Here is a 19,972-nt window from a genome sequence, read left to right as displayed (position 1 = left end):
CTGGGCCCGCTTGTGCTTGCAGTGCCAGCGGAACAAAGTCACCCATCATTTATCCGCGCCAGTAGGTGATTTTCCCGTGGCTGAAAACAAATTTAGTCACATGCACATCGACTTGGTTGGACCCCACCCATGTAGCGACGGTTTTTGTTACATGTTAACCTGCGTTGACCGTTTCAGCCGTTGGCCTGAAGGGTACCCCGTTGCCAATAATACTGCCGAAACCGTTGTCAAAGTGTTTTTTCGGAATTGGATATCCCACTTTGGAACCCCCCGGCGCATCACCACTGACCAAGGCCGGCAGTTCCAGAGCGACCTCTTCCACCAGCTCATAAAACTTTCCGGTGCGCAAAATTTCCGGACGACGGCGTACCACCCCTCCGCCAATGGGATGGTGGAGCAATTGCACCGTTAGCTCAAAGCAGCGATTCGTTGCCACGGTGACCAGCGGTGGACAAAGGCCCTTCCTGCGGTCATGTTTGGTCTGCGTACTGCCAGGAAAGACAACCTCCAAGCCAATCCTGTGGAAGTGGCATATAGGCTCACTCTCCGACTTCCAGGGGAGTTCCTTTCACTGCCCGAGAGCAATTCAGTGGAAGCGACAATGGACTGCATCCAGACTGAGAGATTCTGTCCCCTGCCAGTTAAGCGCCATGGCTCCCATAGTGTGTTTATTTTTCCCGAGTCAGAGAAGTGTTCCCATGTGACCAACCATCGACCTCGGTACACCAAAAAATCCAAGCTGGTTTTTAAAGATTGCCCGTACATATGCGCCCATTCCCTCTTCCAGATATGTGTTCCCAAAAAATTACTTTAATAATAGAAAGTAAATTGCACCCATACCCAGAATATGAATACCCAGCAAGATAAGCTAAGAAAATCAAAGGGTATGTGAGCGAAAAAAACTAATCTGAAGACTTACACCGCACCCTAGGGTGATGCTGCTGGTGTAGCAATAAAAAGCTTCAAACTTCATGTGTCAAAAAGAATAAACTTTGTGGCCGAGGGGGTCAAACGGCGGTTCATCGTATAAACAAGATAGGGAAACTCCCACAAAATAAAAACTAATATAACTGCCAAGCTATTCATCGAAACAATTCTACTAGGGAAAATGACTAATTTTATATACAAGAGAGGAATGGAAAGGAGGCTTAAAAAAGATACTTCTTGAGTATATAGCTCCCATTATTAAAAATTAGAAAAAAACGGATGAGAGAACTTTGTGGGCTGATTTTCCAGGAACAGTTATCATTACAACCGGGACAAAACAGGGTGTGCAAACAAGCATGATGACATAAGATAGGATGCAGAGGGCAAATAATGCTAAAAAATACAAAAGGTATTGTGTCATTGGTTATGTATGAATATGTAATTTGGTTAAGGTGGTACAAGTGGTACGCGGAATAAAGATGGCGGTTTGAGAAGTTTCAATAGATCGTTCGTGTTATTGCCACATGCTTGTTCTATTCCCAATTGTCTTGAACCTATGTGTTTAGTTATGGTCTGGGCACCACCAAAAATAAGTTTAAACATGGCGCAGTCGTTAGACAAGTTGGGAGGAATAAATAAGTATTAGTAACTGGTGTAATAGTCAAATATATCATCATGGACGCGTTGTTGGCATCGTCGGTGAAACTTCCACCAGATCTCGACCTCCAGGGTGCCAATGCTGCTACTAAATTTCCTGCGTGGTTGGATGCATTTGAAGATTACTTGATTGCCATCGGACATGATGAATCGCATGATAAAGTCAAACTATCACTGTTGCGAAATATTATGGGGGAGGAAGCCCGCAGTGTTCTGTCAACGATCCCAATGACTGGCAAGGAACGCAAATCTTATGAAAATGTGACCAAAAGACTTGGTAAATATGTGAAGCCACGGACGAATGAGTGTTACGAACGATACTTGTTTATGGATCGGAAGCAAAATGAAGGTGAGACTTTTGGCCAGTTTATGACAGCATGCAGGAAGTTAATTAAATCTTGCAATTATAACGATACAACGGATGAAGAAACCGTTGAGGAGAAAATTTTGAGGGATAAAATAGTGCATGGTATTAGGGATAAAGTTATCCGTGAAGGTCTGTTAAGAGTTGATAACTTAACATTGAGGAAGGCAGAAACTTATTGTCGAGCGACGGAACAGAGCAGACAACAGGCAAACAAGATGGAAGAAATAGGCGACACAGCAGGTACAGTAGTGGATGCTGTAAAAACCAGACACAGGCAAAGCAATTCAAAACCCCAAGGTAAAGTGTTTCAGAAGAAAATATTTAAATGTACACGATGTCAAACAGAACATGGTATTCCTCAATGTCCAGCTTACGGGAAGACATGTCGAAAGTGTGGGTTGAAAAATCACTTTGCCGTCTCGTGTAAGGTAAAAGCTGTGAAAAGTGTAGAAAAAGACGATGAGAATGAATCTGATTCGTCTCTATTATTTTGTGAAAATGTGAATGTTGTTTATAATGTGACAAAGGGTGATCAAAGTGTGAAAAGTGTTGAAAGTATTACTCAAAATGTTACCGAGTGGTTTGCTATACTAAATGTGGAAGGTAAGAAAGTGAAGATGAAGCTAGACCCAGGATCGGAAGTAAATGTAATGCCTTTGTGTATTTTGGAGAAACTTGATAAACCAGTAAGCTTACGTAAAACAAATGTCCAGTTAGAAGGTTTTGATGGTAGTAATAAAAAACCTTTGGGTGTAGTAAATTTATGTTGCAAATCAACTAACAATCAGTCATGTCTTGATTTTATGATTGTTGAGTGGAAATGTAAAGTTTTATTGGGTTTACCAGGGTGTTGTGCGTTAAATCTTGTTCAAAGGGTTACTCAAACTAATGAAAAAGTGCACCAAATCAAAGCTCAGAAAGCAAAAGTGCCAGATATGTTAAATTTTAGTGCTGAAAGTAAATTTATTTCAGAGAACAAAGAAGTATTCCAAGGTCATGGGCAATTTCCGGACAAGTGTTCACTAAGTATCAGAGACAAGGTAGGAGAAATATTGTATCCTCCATCCAGAGTCCCGCATGCCCTCATGGATCAGTTTAAGTGTGAATTGGATCGATTGGAAAAAAGAGGTGCTATATGCAAAGTTGAGAACATGAGTGATAATGCATGTGTTAATAGAATTGTCTTGATTGAGAAATCAAACAAGAAGTTGAGACTATGTTTGGATCCGTCAGATCTAAATAAAATTATTGTTAGAAAACCTTTGATTCCATACAAATTGGAGGATATTTGCATGAAATGTAGAGGGAAAAATTTTTTTACAACCCTTGATCTGTCAGAAGGGTTTCATCAATTACTATTAGATGTTGAATCATCTTGGTTATGTTGTTTTGCTACACCGTTTGGTGTTTATCGTTGCAAAGTGTTACCTTATGGGTTAAGTAACTCAGGTGATTTATTTGATGAGAAAGTGTTAAAATATTTTGGTAGCATACCTAATGTCATTGTGTGCAGAGATGATTTGCTTATCATGGGAAGGTCTGATGAGGAACATGATCAAGCCCTACAAAATGTGATCAATACTGCCAAAATGGTTAATGCCAAATTTAATGGAGACAAAATGCAATTTAAGAAATCTAAGGTCAAATTTATGGGACAAATAATTTCTGAACAAGGGATGCAAATTGATCCTCAAAGAGTAGATGCCCTAAAGTCACTTAAGAGTCCAAAAAATAAGAAAGAGTTGCAAAGACTTTTAGGCTCATTTAATTATGTAAGACGGTATGTACCAGATATGAATCAGGTCATGAAACCATTATTTCATTTATTGAAGAAGAATGTTGAATTTAAATGGTTGCCTAATCATGATAAGGTCCTTGACAACCTTAAAGATAAAATTTCACAAGCATCATCCTTAGTTCCCTTTGATCCATGTAAGCCAATAATTATGCAATGTGATGCATCTAAGGATGGACTAGGATGTTGTCTCTTTATTAAATGTGGAAATGAGAATAAATTAGTAGCATGTGTTTCAAGAACAATGAGTGACTGTGAAGTGAATTACAGTCAATGTGAAAAGGAATTACTTAGTATTTATTATGGAGTAAAGAAATTCCATGAATTCATTTATGGTCTACATGTTACGGTTCAAACAGATCATAAACCTTTGTTATCTGTGATGAAAAAACCAATTTGTAAGATCGGTTCAGTAAGGTTACAAAGACTCAGGCTGAAGTTACTGAAATATGATCTTGAATTAACCTATGTTCCGGGTAAATATTTGCACTTTGCAGATATGTTATCACGAGCTACTCATGACAAACCTGAAATTGACCCTGAAATGTTTGAAATGGTTCATTCAATCAGCAAACACCTTCCAATGTCAGATGAACGTCAACGTTCATTTCGACTAGCTACGTCCAAAGATCCAACGTTAATGTTGATCTCTAAATATTGCCGGGAGGGTTGGCCCAAAAATGAGAAGGTTGGTAATGAGTGTAAACCTTATTACAACAAACAATGTGATATATTTGTAGAAGCAGGAATGCTCTATCTTGGTGATAAAATCATTGTTCCTAAATCAATGAGGCAATATGTATTGGATATTGTACACAAGGGACATACAGGGGTAAATAAAAGTATTGCCAAAGCAAACCAATTATTTTGGTGGCCTGGCATGTCAAGTCAGATTGCTGAGTATATTCAGAAATGCAGACCCTGTGAAAAGTTTAGGCCATTTAAAACCAGAGAGAAATTGACCCCTCACTCTGTGCCTAAATTTAGATTTGAAAAGGTAGGAGCAGATTTATTTCAATTTGGGAACAAGTCTTTTTTAGTCATTGTTGATTATTTTTCACAATGGTTAGAAGTATCTATTATCCCAGATAAGTCAGCACATTCAGTAATAAATGCTATGCAACAAATATTCAAATGGACAGGTTTTCCAAAGACTGTTATAGCTATGACAATGTACCTTTCATGTCACAATTGTGTCAAAGTTATTTCCAAGAAAGAGATATTACTCTTAGAACAAGTACCCCTCATTATCATCAAAGTAATGGTAGAGCTGAGCAAGGAGTAAGTGTTGGCAAAAAGTTGTTAAAAAAGTGTTTTGAAGATGGTTCTAATTTTCATGAAGCTCTAATGGAGTATAATAACAGTCCAATCATTAGCTTAGGAGCCTCACCATCTCAAGTACTAAATAGTCGCATTATGAGGTCTAGGTTGCCAATATCTCTATGCCAGTTAGAACCCGAAATACAAATGGATGTGTATGAAAAACTGTGTGCAAGACAAAGTAAGATGGAAGGATGGTATAACAAGCAAGCTCACAGGAAGGAGGAGGAATTTTTTAAGGGGGAGAAGGTAGTGGTTAGAAGTTCAAAAGACAATTGTTGGGAAAAAGCAACTATCACAAAAAAGGCAGATGAACCAAAATCATATTGGATTAAGGTAGATAGAACTGGATCAGTGGTTAGACGTAATAGTTATCAATTGAAAAAGTCAAAAACCTCAAGTGATGAGAGATGTCTATTTCCATTGTATGAAGATGTTTCTAACTTAAACCATATGGGGAGTGATACTGTAAAGGAAAATTTTATAATTCCTGAACATGTCAATGTACCAAATGTTAGTGGAAAAATGCATGAAAATGTTAACTGTATGGCTCATGAGAGTGGAGCAACTAATAAGAATGTTGTACTTACTAGGAGTGGAAGAATGGTTAAACCAGTGCAAAGAATTAATCTATAATTGTTCATCCTGTAATTATATTGTACTGTTCAAAAAGAAATCTAAAGGTGTGAAAGATTTCGGAGGGAGGTGTGTCATTGGTTATGTATGAATATGTAATTTGGTTAAGGTGGTACAAGTGGTACGCGGAATAAAGATGGCGGTTTGAGAAGTTTCAATAGATCGTTCGTGTTATTGCCACATGCTTGTTCTATTCCCAATTGTCTTGAACCTATGTGTTTAGTTATGGTCTGGGTACCACCAAAAATAAGTTTAAACAGGTATGGAAACACTGTAAGGTGAGCGTATGGGGGAAAAGAAAACTTCACAAATAAAAAACTTAGATGTACAAATAGTCCTTATCCTTATTCGTCATCTCCTTGGCATTCACTTGGGGTTCCACGGTGTTCATTCATCCACAGTTGACTGACACTATCGAATTTCACAAGATCACTTGCGCTCCCTTCTTTAGGGCCACCTATGCATTGCTCACAATCCAATTTCCTATCGGTGTGGTGTATCTTGGGTAGTTACAATAATTCTTCCCACCTTGTTGAATGCCTTCTGATATGGGTTCAACAGTCACGGTCACCATTTGATCAATATTGACCAGGCGACCAAAGATGACATTGCAACTTTTGAGACAAAGACTCAAATCCTTAATGATGACAATTTTTACGGCTCTTTCTGTTGACCCTAGTATAAGACTATTTCTTCACCAGCCACTAAGAGATATTTTTGTTTCAAGACCCAAGTCACCTCCAATTCTATCAAAATATCCATTCCCAAGAAGACATCTTCTACGATGTCAGTCACAATCACTCGATGTTTACTCTTGTTGTCTCCCAACGTGATGTCGACGACCATCCCTCTGTACGTTTTAAGGCTTGATCTGAGGCATTTCTTAGGTCCATTCTCATAGACTGGAGATCTCCTCTCACGGTACCCTTACTCAGGATCATGGTCATCCAACAGCATAGCATGCCACACATTTAGGATGCCACACCTCAAACCAGTGTGGTTGCTGGGGCTACCCAAGGGATATAGCACCATCGGTTGGGGAGTCTCTATCGGGTTTGAACCTATACCACACAGGCCCTCCTAAACCCGCTTGCCCTAGGCCTGCGAACACCCCTATACCTCCAGTACTTGCTACCGACAGGTACTGTCTACCCCTGATGGCAGTACCCTCCTACTGGCTATGCGGCCAGTCAATTGAACAGATTGGCTAGGCTCAGGCTGCCCATTTTATGGAAAATCCAGGGCTGAAGTAGGGTACTGAATTCCGGCCCATACCAGGAATTCGACGCCTGGATGGGTGCTACAGACCTCACCCACAATGATCCCCTTCTCCTTCACACTTGGGTCATGGCAAACATGTGAGTGAATCCAAATGCCTGATGCCATGGCTACTCAGGACAGTAGACTCATGTACGTTCTGGACGCTGCCCCCAATGTACTACTGGATTTTTTTAACAAGGTTGTCGTCCACAGTTTTCAGATGCATTACACGTAGAGCTCTAAATTTCCAGATCAGCCACACCAATCAGAGTAGACTCTTCTGGCAATACCCACATAGCATGTTAGCTTATGTCAAGCTTGATTTTTCCTTGCCATGTCAAGGTTGAATTTTTCAAGCCTCTTTCCAGGCTATGTCGAGTTGCCAAACTTGATTTTCCCTTGTCATGTCAAGGTTGAATGTTTCAAGCCTGAGTCCAGCGTATGTCAAGCTGCCAAACTTGATTTTCCCTTGTCGTGTCAAGGTTGAAATATTTTCTGGTCAGAAAGCTCAGTCACTCACAAAACTCACTTACAACTCACCACTCATATATAACACTAACTCACTCACCTGTGGCTAGCAAGAGCACACAGTGTTATACCACCTTTTATTACCAGCTTGCATTACTATGTGGGAAGGTGTCATACCCTTGATTCAGGCTTGTTTTTTCAAGCTTGCAACAACCTTGACTGGTGGAGACTAGTTAGCTTGATTCAAGCTTGAATCAAGCTAACAGGCTTGTTTTTTCCAGGTTGCTGCAAGCTTGCAGCCTTGATCAGTCAAGCTTGAATCAAGCTTGATTCCAGCTTACATTGCTATCTGGGTAGTTTCATGAATTTGCTGGGTGCCAAAAGATACGTCAAAAAAAGAGTCGCCCAATGTTCGCTTCAAATACTTGCAGTGTTTTGCCACGGTTTTGAGGTCTAGTAAGCAATTGGCTGTGGTAGAATAGTTGGAGGCGTTTGTTTCCATACCTCATTTATATCCAGCCCACCAAACACTTGCAGTTACTATGTTCATGATCAAACATTGCTTGGAGAATGTTTAAAGCAAAACTTAACATAGCCACGATGAAGCCTGTGGCTCTGTCCTAGGACTTGATTAGCCCGAAGACAGAGCTTGTTGACATTGACATCTGCTTCAAACTGTTTGGAGTACGTGGACCAAGGAATCTTGCTGTCATATGTAGGGGATTTTACACACACTATCTTGACACAAGGAGCTAGTTCTGAAAGTAGTCAACTATTGTGCAAGAGTTTTCAGACGATCTTTAATGTGCTTCTCTGTGTCAACTTCTACCATTTTTAGGTCCCATTTTACATTCTTCAACCTATCCCGCATGTCTTTTACCTCCAAAATGACGTATTTTAATTCTTCCTTCACTTCATTGCCATCTTCTTTCGGCTCACCCTTTCCTCCATTTATGCCATTTTTTTACTAGCTCTTTCATTAACTGATATCATCCATCATATTTCAACTCAAATTTTACTTTAGAGGTCTTCTCCAGCAATTGGTCTATGATCCTGCAGATATTATTGACAAGTTCTTTCAAAGTCCTGGAATTTTAGGCACGCTCTTCTTTAAATTCAGTGTAAAAATGAGTGGATTTATGCGTGCCGATTGCTAACTTGAAGAGGAAATCCTTGGGGTCCATGCCTTCACCCTTAAGTGCTTTACGAAGTCGTAATTGAACTACCGCTTTCATCCCACTAGTCTCCATGTCACTTTCCTCCAACTCTTGCTTCAAATCCACCACTTTCAACTTTGCTACTCTTGAAGCCATGCCCTTACCTCAGATAAAAATAAGTCATGGTTAAAACTCAAAAAGCTCCCTTATAATTTACTTATTTATCCCACACCTATGACACCAATTGTTATTATTACCATGTTACTATCTCTCACAGTAAATGGGAATGTTTGATTTTCTACTTGGAAAATCATATCTAATTCTGGGTTTAGAAATCTAAAGAAAAAGCAAACACGTATACTCTTTTTATTTTGTTATTTAATTGTACAACATATGCTTTCTTTTCCAATATAGTCATTTCGTGGGCAGCACTGCATAAATGAGATTTTACTGCTACAAAGGCTCTGCCACCTGTCCTATCAATAGGACAACTGTATCAATCGTGTCTGTAGATTTTACATCCTAGTGGAAAAAAGCTCTGGAACAGAGGACATGCGTGCTGAGAGTCAACAAGGAGAAAAGTAAATAAATTTAAGGGAGCACTGTGAGGAGAACGTACAAAGAAAGGAAAATTTTATAGCAAACAAATAGCTAGTACAAATAAAGACCAAATCTCGAGGAACATTTCTGTCTCACCAAATAATCATCCAACAGAGGGTAAAACAAAACCAGTGCGTGGGATTGTTGGATGGTCTGGAGGAGTTACGATATTGGCCCATCCTAGCAGTGTTTGGATGTGAGGACTGAGAGCTTGAATGTGGAGGCATGGGATTGTTGGTTGTACGCTGCGGTGGCATTGGATAGCCAGTCGTGGGGTTTGGAGTCCCTGAGCGCTGGAGAGCGTCAGCCAAGTGTGGAGGGGGTGGATTGACGTTCCATCCTATGGCCATGGTGTTTTGGATTGCTAAAGAAATAAAACAACAAAAAGATGTTTCATAATTATGTAAATAATAATAAAACAGCAAAATTTCCACAATTTTCATAAATTTTATGTTTTAAGAAGTCTCATGTTTTCATAAGCTTTTGCTTAATATTGATGAATATGCCATCTTGTTTTCTTGTTAAATATCTCCTTTAAACAAAAATATGTGAAATTCCAACAAATTTAAAAACCTTTGGCATAAATGGGCAATGGACACATTTCACCAAAGATGACGGCAAAGGTTAGCATCACGTCAGGTTATTACATTCACCTGATGGCAAAACATAACCCAACACCAGCATCAAGCTAAATACACCACTTCTTCAAGCTGTTTCCCTTACATTTATGGCACATGGCCATGCCCAGCGGAGGGGTCATCTGCCCCCCTCTCCATAACCCCCTAGAATCGAAAATAAATTTAGCTAAAAACGAAAGTATAGTACAAATTTTATTTTGAATAAAAATGACAAATAAGGCATAGAACTAAAATACAAATCATTTTTTTTCAGAAAATCATTTTATAAACCAATTGTTGTGATTGTTTTTTGAATAAGTGGTAATCTCCCAACTGTCGTATTTCTGTATTCACTTGTTTTGTTCTTCACCGGAAGTTGGTTCTTTAAATAAACCGCAGTTTGCCATGTTATTCAACACGTGTGGTCGTGTTCATTTATCACTCCTTGTGAATCTATAAACATCGTCCCCCCAGTAACTATTTACAACAGGTTATGGGCCCATCGCACTTTCCACTGCGCTGCTGAATTCAGATTTCTTTATTTTTGTGGTAAACCGTGTGGTAGCAAAGGTGCAAGAATCTCAGGTCACTTCGCAGGCGTATGGTTTCGAAAAACTCGTTGGGCGGGAAAACTATTATGACTGGTCGTTCGCGATGACGAACTATTTACGTCGTGATGGATTGTGGAGTTGTGTCCAGGGAAGTGATAATGGCGAAGGTAAAGAACGTAGGGACGAAAAAGCTTTAGCAGACATTTGCCTTATGGTGCATCCTGTGGTATATACCCATGTAAGGCCAGCTAAAACGGCAAAGGATGCCTGGAATGCTTTATCCAAGGCATATGAGGATAAAGGCAAGTAGCGGTATGTATCACTGCTTCGTTCTATGTGCCAAATGAGACTCGAAAAGTTTGAAACCATGGACACTTATATCAGCGAGGTGATAATGTTGGCACACAAGCTCGAGGGTATCGGTGAGCCGATGGCGGAAAACTTTGTTGCAGCAATGTTGCTTCAGGGGCTGCCAAATTCGATTGACAATCTTGTCATGGCCATCACGAGTGGGGAGAATGTCTTAAATTTGGATCGTGTGAAGACGATTTTGCTAGACGAAAGCTACCGGAAGAGCGTGAGTGCCGGTCAAAATGCGAGTGTTCCCGAAACCACTGCCCTGTATTCCAAGGGCAAGAAGTACAACTCTTCGACCATGGCTTGGAGTTCATCAGTTGTGAAGGCGTGGAAGTGCTGGAACTGTGGTGAAAAGGGGCATCTTAAAACACAATGCCCGCAGTTGCAGAAGAAGAGGGATCCGAACGAGAACAGAGCCGAGGTTAAGGGCGAGGAGAAAGGAGAAAATAGGAAACCGCTGAGAAGTCTTCTGTGTGCCCTGTCGGCTGCATCGTGTGACTCAGATTGGTTTGTAGATTCCGGAGCATCCGTGCATATGTCACCCCATGAAGACCGTTGTGTCATTGGTTATGTATGAATATGTAATTTGGTTAAGGTGGTACAAGTGGTACGCCGAATAAAGATGGCGGTTTGAGAAGTTTCCATAGATCGTTCGTGTTATTGCCACATGCTTGTTCTATTCCCAATTGTCTTGAACCTATGTGTTTAGTTATGGTCTGGGCACCACCAAATATAAGTTTAAACATGGCGCAGTCGTTAGACAAGTTGGGAGGAATAAATAAGTATTAGTAACTGGTGTAATAGTCAAATATATCATCATGGACGCGTTGTTGGCATCGTCGGTGAAACTTCCACCAGATCTCGACCTCCAGGGTGCCAATGCTGCTACTAAATTTCCTGCGTGGTTGGATGCATTTGAAGATTACTTGATTGCCATCGGACATGATGAATCGCATGATAAAGTCAAACTATCACTGTTGCGAAATATTATGGGGGAGGAAGCCCGCAGTGTTCTGTCAACGATCCCAATGACTGGCGAGGAACGCAAATCTTATGAAAATGTGACCAAAAGACTTGGTGAATATGTGAAGCCACGGACGAATGAGTGTTACGAACGATACTTGTTTATGGATCGGAAGCAAAATGAAGGTGAGACTTTTGGCCAGTTTATGACAGCATGCAGGAAGTTAATTAAATCTTGCAATTATAACGATACAACGGATGAAGAAACCGTTGAGGAGAAAATTTTGAGGGATAAAATAGTGCATGGTATTAGGGATAAAGTTATCCGTGAAGGTCTGTTAAGAGTTGATAACTTAACATTGAGGAAGGCAGAAACTTATTGTCGAGCGACGGAACAGAGCAGACAACAGGCAAACAAGATGGAAGAAATAGGCGACACAGCAGGTACAGTAGTGGATGCTGTAAAAACCAGACACAGGCAAAGCAATTCAAAACCCCAAGGTAAAGTGTTTCAGAAGAAAATATTTAAATGTACACGATGTCAAACAAAACATGGTATTCGTCAATGTCCAGCTTACGGGAAGACATGTCGAAAGTGTGGGTTGAAAAATCACTTTGCCGTCTCGTGTAAGGTAAAAGCTGTGAAAAGTGTAGAAAAAGACGATGAGAATGAATCTGATTCGTCTCTATTATTTTGTGAAAATGTGAATGTTGTTTATAATGTGACAAAGGGTGATCAAAGTGTGAAAAGTGTTGAAAGTATTACTCAAAATGTTACCGAGTGGTTTGCTATACTAAATGTGGAAGTTAAGAAAGTGAAGATGAAGCTAGACCCAGGATCGGAAGTAAATGTAATGCCTTTGTGTATTTTGGAGAAACTTGATAAACCAGTAAGCTTACGTAAAACAAATGTCCAGTTAGAAGGTTATGATGGTAGTAAGAAAAAACCTTTGGGTGTTGTAAATTTATGTTGCAAATCAACTAACAATCAGTCATGTCTTGATTTTATGATTGTTGATTGGAAATGTAAAGTTTTATTGGGTTTACCAGGGTGTTGTGCGTTAAATCTTGTTCAAAGGGTTACTCAAACTAATGAAAAAGTGCACCAAATCAAAGCTCAGAAAGCAAAAGTGCCAGAGATGTTAAATTTTAGTGCTGAAAGTAAATTTATTTCAGAGAACAAAGAAGTATTCCAAGGTCATGGGCAATTTCCGGACAAGTGTTCACTAAGTATCAGAGACAAGGTAGGAGAAATATTGTATCCTCCATCCAGAGTCCCGCATGCCCTCATGGATCAGTTTAAGTGTGAATTGGATCGATTGGAAAAAAGAGGTGCTATATGCAAAGTTGAGAACATGAGTGATAATGCATGTGTTAATAGAATTGTCTTGATTGAGAAATCAAACAAGAAGTTGAGACTATGTTTGGATCCGTCAGATCTAAATAAAATTATTGTTAGAAAACCTTTGATTCCATACAAATTGGAGGATATTTGCATGAAATGTAGAGGGAAAAAAATTTTTACAACCCTTGATCTGTCAGAAGAGTAGATGCCCTAAAGTCACTTAAGAGTCCAAAAAATAAGAAAGAGTTGCAAAGACTTTTAGGCTCATTTAATTATGTAAGACGGTATGTACCAGATATGAATCAGGTCATGAAACCATTATTTCATTTATTGAAGGAGAATGTTGAATTTAAATGGTTGCCTAATCATGATAAGGTCCTTGACAATCTTAAAGATAAAATTTCACAAGCATCATCCTTAGTTCCCTTTGATCCATGTAAGCCAATAATTATGCAATGTGATGCATCTAAGGATGGACTAGGATGTTGTCTCTTTATTAAATGTGGAAATGAGAATAAATTAGTAGCATGTGTTTCAAGAACAATGAGTGACTGTGAAGTGAATTACAGTCAATGTGAAAAGGAATTACTTACCCAGTCAGCACAAAAGATAATTTAGACGGAAAATTTTCTGGTAATTTGGGGCGAATTTACCCCAGTAAGCTTTACCCCTTCTTTACCACGTTATTACTCGCGTGCAGAATTGCCAACAGCGAAGTGTAAAAAATATAAAGTGAGTCATTTATTTCATTGTATGAGGTTGAGAAAAGTTTAAAGAAGAAAAGTAAAGTTCAATATAACCACAGCGACGCTTTAGTGATATTTTGCTAACTATTTTCGATTTATTTTTGCAAATAGTATCACTTTATATGCCTACACGCTATCGATGAAAGGCAATGGTCATTAACTAAAATTCAATTGCTTAAAAATTACCAGATTATTTTCGTAAATAAATAGAGGAGAGTGCTAATTTTCATCGGATAATTATTTTCGTTTAAATTTTATGAAAGGTCGAGTTCAAATCTTGACAGTTGGCTATTCTGAATCCTCTGCGATTTGCGACTAGTGGACTGTAACGTACGAGTGAACAAGTAAACAATGAAGAAGGAACATGAACGCGACTACATGTGCCGAAGTAACGTGCCTGGTAATTATAATTTCTATCTATCACTGGAGCATGAAGTAGTAGTAGTATTTGGATTTAGGGTGCGTCGACGGCAAGGTCATTTTGCACCACTACTGTGCTATTTAATTACAAAAGTTATGTATAAAGTAATCTACTGCATCTGATGTCTTCGTTGAAAGTGTACATAATTAGACTTTATTAAAAATGTTTATTTCTCTGAGAAACCGAAATGTACAGATTAAGTTGGTAGGGTAGTCTCCTAAAAGGGTTTTTAGGTCTCCCCCTAGATTATTTCGTCTTCGCGCTTCGCGGTACTTAACACAATCTAGCATGATGTGTCTAATACTTAATGGACATTTACAATCCCCACATTGGGGAGGTTCCTTCTCTTCAGTAAAGAGATACGCATAGGTCAGGGGGCTGTGCCCTATCCTCAATCGTGTAAGTACTACTTCCTCTCTCCGATTACTACGAGCTGAGGAGGGCCACGCTGCTACCATGTCCTTGATGCCACGGAGCTTGTTATTATTTAGAATCCTCCATGACTCCCTCCATTTTCCAAATACCACGTTTCTTAGAGATGCTCGTAAGTCCTCGTGGGGAACCAGCGTTGAGACAAGAACTTCGTTATTCAGAGCTTCCTTGGCCATAGCGTCTGCTATCTCATTCCCGGCTATCCCCTCATGTCCCGGTACCCACAGAAAATGGATATTCAAACCCTTTCTCGAAAGGGTCAGCAGGAGAGAGTGTATTTCTTGCACGATCGGGTGCACGGGTGAGAAGCTAGAGATGGCTTGTAGCGAGCTCCTGGAGTCAGTGCATATGACAAAGGAGCCGCCGTGGTCACCTAGGGCTTCTAGAGCTGTCCTTATGGCATAAAGCTCCGCCGTGTACACACTGCACATCGGGTGAAGCTTTGCTCTGATGTTCCCGTGGATAGGGGAGAACACTGCACATGCACAAGCAGAGTTATCTTTCGAACCGTCAGTGTAAACGGGGGTAAGGTTGGGGTGATTCCATCGGAACATGGCAAACAAACGCTGGTACTCCGAGGGAGTTGTGGAAGACTTCGGTCGAGATCGTGAAAGAATATTCACCACCGGAGTGGGAGTGATCCAAGGGGGGTGTTCCGAGAATGAAACAGGATACACTTCAGGTAGCGTGAATTCGCATCCGCGAATAAAATCGTTAAAACGAACGCTTACTGGTCTGGTTGCTTTAGTCCTTCGGTTAAAAACATTAATAAAACGGGGTTTAAAAAGTAAACTATAACATGGGTGACTCGTCATTGCTAAAATTTTGGAAACGTAGCTACAAAGAAGCCAGGTCCTTCGGTAGCATAGAGGAGGCTCGCCTGCTGGAGCATGAAGTAAACTAAACTAAGTTGCCTGATACAATGCTGAAAATAGTTGAATATAATTCAGTTGAAAATTTAACCAGAGAGTTGCATCACTTTTTGTTGTGACGCCATGGTGAGGCAATATACTAGTAGTAGTGTTTGGATTTAGGGTGCGTCGACGGCAAGGTCATTTTGCACCACTACTGTGCTATTTAATTACAATTGTTATGTATAAAGTAATCTAATGCATCTGATGTCTTCGTTGAAAGTGTACATAATTAGACTTTATTAAAAATGTTTATTTCTCTGAGAAACCGAAATGTACAGATTAAGTTGGTAGGGTGGTCTCCTAAAAGGGTTTTTAGGTTTCCCCCTAGATTATTTCGTCTTCGCGCTTCGCGGTACTTAACACAATCTAGCATGATGTGTCTAATACTTAATGGACATTTACAATCCCCACATTGGGGAGGTTCCTTCTCTTCAGTAAAGAGATACGCATGGGTCAGGGGGCTGTGCCCTATCCTCAATCGTGTAAGTACTACTTCCTCTCTCCGATTACTACGAGCTGAGGAGGGCCACGCTGCTACCGTGTCCTTGATGCCACGGAGCTTGTTATTATTTAGAATCCTCCATGACTCCCTCCATTTTCCAAATACCACGTTTCTTAGAGATGCTCGTAAGTCCTCGTGGGGAACCAGCGTTGAGACTAGAACTTCGTTATTCAGAGCTTCCTTGGCCATAGCGTCTGCTATCTCATTCCCGGCTATCCCCTCATGTCCCGGTACCCACAGAAAATGGATATTCAAACCCTTTCTCGAAAGGGTCAGCAGGAGAGAGTGTATTTCTTGCACGATCGGGTGCACGGGTGAGAAGCCAGAGATGGCTTGTAGCGAGCTCCTGGAGTCAGTGCATATCACAAAGGAGCCGCCGTGGTCATCTAGGGCTTCTAGAGCTGTCCTTATGGCATAAAGCTCCGCCGTGTACACACTGCACATCGGGTGAAGCTTTGCTCTGATGTTCCCGTGGATAGGGGAGACCACTGCACATGCACAAGCAGAGTTATCTTTCGAACCGTCAGTGTAAACGGGGGTAAGGTTGGGGTGATTCCATCGGAACATGGCAAACAAACGCTGGTACTCCGAGGGAGTTGTGGAAGACTTCGGTCGAGATCGTGAAAGAATATTCACCACCGGAGTGGGAGTAATCCAAGGGGGGTGTTCCGAGAATGAAACAGGATACACTTCAGGTAGCGTGAATTCGCATCCGCGAATAAAATCGTTAAAACGAACGCTTACTGGTCTGGTTGCTTTAGTCCTTCGGTTAAAAACATTAATAAAACGGGGTTTAAAAAGTAAACTATAACATGGGTGACTCGTCATTGCTAAAATTTTGGAAACGTAGCTACAAAGAAGCCAGGTCCTTCGGTAACATAGAGGAGGCTCGCCTGCGTCGGTATATATACTGGGAATCGGGCTGGTCCTAAACGCCCCAGTGCATAGTCGCAGACCTGCGTTGTGCACTGAATTAAGTGCTTTCAAATACGTCTCGCGTGCGGACGCATACACGAATGAGCCGTAGTCTAATTTCGACCGCACCAGTGTGCGGTAAAGTAAAATTAAGGTGGTGCGGTCTGCTCCCCAAGATGCGTGGCTTAAAAACTTTAAAATGTTTAAAGACTTCAAACAGTTTACCTTGACAGAATTAATGTGCTCCTTCCAGTTGAGTTTGTGGTCGAGGGTCATCCCCAGAAAACGGACTGATTCCACAAATGGGAGGTTTCTACCACCTAGGTGTAACGTGGGATTTACATGGACGCCCCGAGTGCGAGAAAAGTGAACGCACTTTGTTTTCTCCAAAGAGAAAAGGAAGCCGTTATTTTGGGTCCATTTGTGAAGTTTATTGATGGTGAGTTGCGCCATACGCGATGCATTCACGACCCTAGATGATCTGCAGAAAATCGCGAGATCATCCACAAACAGTGACCCTAACACTGGCTCCTTGATGCAGTGAGCTATGTCGTTGATCGCAATAGCGAACAACGTCACGCTCAGAACCGAGCCTTGGGGAACTCCGTTGTCAAGAGGGTAAAAATTTGACAACAACTGTCCCGTCCTTACTTTAAAAACACGGTTGGTTAAAAAATTTTGTATAAAAATGGGCAAACAGCCTCTAAAACCCCACTCGCGTAATACGCGTAGAATCTTACGTCGCCAGACCCGGTCGTAAGCCTTCTCTAAGTCGAAAAATACACCGACTACGTGTTGGCGGAGAAGGAAGGCTTCTTGGATGAAATTTTCAATTCTGACCAAGTGGTCCATTGTGGAACGGTTCCGTCTGAATCCGCATTGTATCCTAGAGAGGAGTTTTCGACGCTCCAGCCACCAAATGAGACGTCGATTTACCATTCGCTCCATTAACTTGCACAGGCAGCTGGTGAGAGAAATCGGCCGGTAAGAGTTCGGGTCAGCTCGGTCTTTTCCATGTTTTGGGATGGGGACAATGACGGACTCCCGCCAGGACGGAGGAAAATCCCCATTGGCCCAGAGCTGATTAAAAGTTTCAAGGATTTCCAGCAACGCCGATTCCGATAGATTTCGGAGGAAGGCATTGTGGATCTCGTCGGGTCCTGGGGACGTGTCGTGGGAGTCATGGATGGCAGATTTCAGCTCCCAAATGGTAAATGGCATATTGTAGTCTGCCGTTGTTTTAGGCTCCATAAAAGATATAGGGACGTTCTCGAGCCTTTTCTTGAGGATCGCAAAAGAAGGTTCATAGCATTCGTCGCTGCTCACTTTGGCGAGTAATTGGGCGAATACGTTCCCTATCGCAGCTGGAGAAGTGATAACCTTTCCTTCGACTTCTAGGAAGGATATACCTAGATGCTGGCTGCTACCCGATATGCTCCTCACCTTACGCCATACCTGTGCAAGTGGAGTCCTGTGGTTGACACCGGAGACAAAATTCATCCAAGAAATCCTCTTTGCGTCCTTTATTACCTGACGCGCTTTCGCTCTTAGTCGCCGAAAAGCGGAGAGATTATTTGCTGTAGGATACTTGTTGAAAATTCGGAGAGCTTTCTTACGTTTTTTAATGGCTTCTGCGCAGGTTTCATTCCACCATGGCACCGCATTTCTTGGAAGGATGCTTCGAGATCGTGGTATGCTAATTTCGGCGGCTTGAATGATGCTGGATGTCAAAAGATTTACGTTTGTTACACAGTCGTTGTTTTTATCCCACACGTAGTTAAAATTTGAGTTAAAAAGATGCCAATCAGCTTTCCGGACAATCCAACAGCCTGGTCTAATAAAATCGGGGTTTATATTTTGCTCCCTTTTGATTAAAAGGGGAAAGTGATCGCTCCCACTAAGATTCTTATGCACAGAGAGTTTGAGTTTATTGACCAAACTAGTCGATAAAATACTCAAGTCAATGGAGGAAGAATCGCCGCTATAAGAGTTAAAACGGGTTTTCTCGCCGTTATTGAGTAAAAAAAGGTTAAAATCACTAATAAAACTTGATAAAATACGTCCCCTGCGGTTGCACTGTTCCGGGGTGCTTCCCCATAGACGATCGTGAGCATTAAAATCTCCGAGTAAAATAAAAGGCTGAGGTAGCTGGTGAACAAGGGATTCTAGATTAAAACGGGTGACGGGTGCACCCTCCGGCAGGTAAACGTTGCACACCGTTATCGCCTCGGGAGCGTGCACCGTCACCGCTACCGCTTGGAACGGTGTGTTAAGATTTATTCGGGAGGTGTAAAGAGCCTCCCGGACAAAAACCGAAACTCCACCATGGGCTCGTTGGCCACTAGTATCGTCCAGTCTAAAAGTGTTAAAATGTTTTAAATATCCCTTGTCTGTATCTTTAAAACGCGTTTCCTGCAAACATATACAGAAAGGGTTAAAATCATTTATTAAAACAGCCAGCTCCTCCTTATGCCGATAAAATCCATTACAATTCCATTGTAATATAAAATTCATAAAAAGGGTTTAAAAAGGGTAAAAGATAAATAAAAACAGAAAAAAAAGGATGTCAATATTGAAACTTGGAGCAGCATTAGCCCGGAAGTCTGTGGAATCATCGCTTTAAGCGACTTTTCCTTCCCTTATTCCTGACTTTTTCGATCTCTGTGTCCGAAATACAGAGATCTTCGTCTATGTCCTCCTGCATCGGTTCCATACCTTTGCCGGAGGGACCAGGAGAGGGAGTTTTCTCTCGCTGGTCAGGTTTTCTGGTGGTTTTCTTTGTTGTATTTTTGGGAGACACTACGGAGGAGTTAGGGGTGTTTTTTTTAGTATTGCTATTGTTACTCGCATTTGTTTTTTTTAATAAATCTATCTGCTTTTCAGGTTCCGTCTGTGTAGAAATGGTGCACTTCTTAACTGGAGCAGAGGCGATTGCGGCAAAGGAACGCGAGAAAGAGGGGGCACTAAGGGCTTTGAACTTTTTCCTTGCCTCCAGGTAAGATATTTTTTCCATAGTTTTTAT

At 41.1% G+C, this 19,972-nt stretch overlaps 1 protein-coding gene and 1 long non-coding RNA gene across 2 annotated transcripts in view; one reads left to right on the top strand and one right to left on the bottom strand.

Moving 5' to 3' along the window:
• Nucleotides 1-19,972, bottom strand: part of LOC124165138 (annexin B9-like) — a 96,210-nt gene that overhangs the window by 38,782 nt on the left and 37,456 nt on the right. The window contains exon 2 of the mRNA XM_046542443.1: nt 9,284-9,551. Coding sequence (XP_046398399.1) covers nt 9,284-9,537 — 254 coding nt within the window. The 5' untranslated portion in view covers nt 9,538-9,551. The remainder of the gene's footprint in view (nt 1-9,283; nt 9,552-19,972) is intronic.
• LOC124165139 lies at nt 7,253-7,623 on the top strand. Its single transcript, XR_006866125.1, has 2 exons — nt 7,253-7,304; nt 7,375-7,623. It is a non-coding gene; the product is annotated as an uncharacterized LOC124165139 (long non-coding RNA).

Source organism: Ischnura elegans, chromosome 9 (genome assembly GCF_921293095.1).
Source record: "Ischnura elegans chromosome 9, ioIscEleg1.1, whole genome shotgun sequence".
Taxonomy (NCBI): Eukaryota; Metazoa; Arthropoda; class Insecta; order Odonata; family Coenagrionidae; genus Ischnura; species Ischnura elegans.
Note: the sequence above shows the minus strand (reverse complement) of the source record. Positions and strands in the feature narration are given on the sequence as shown.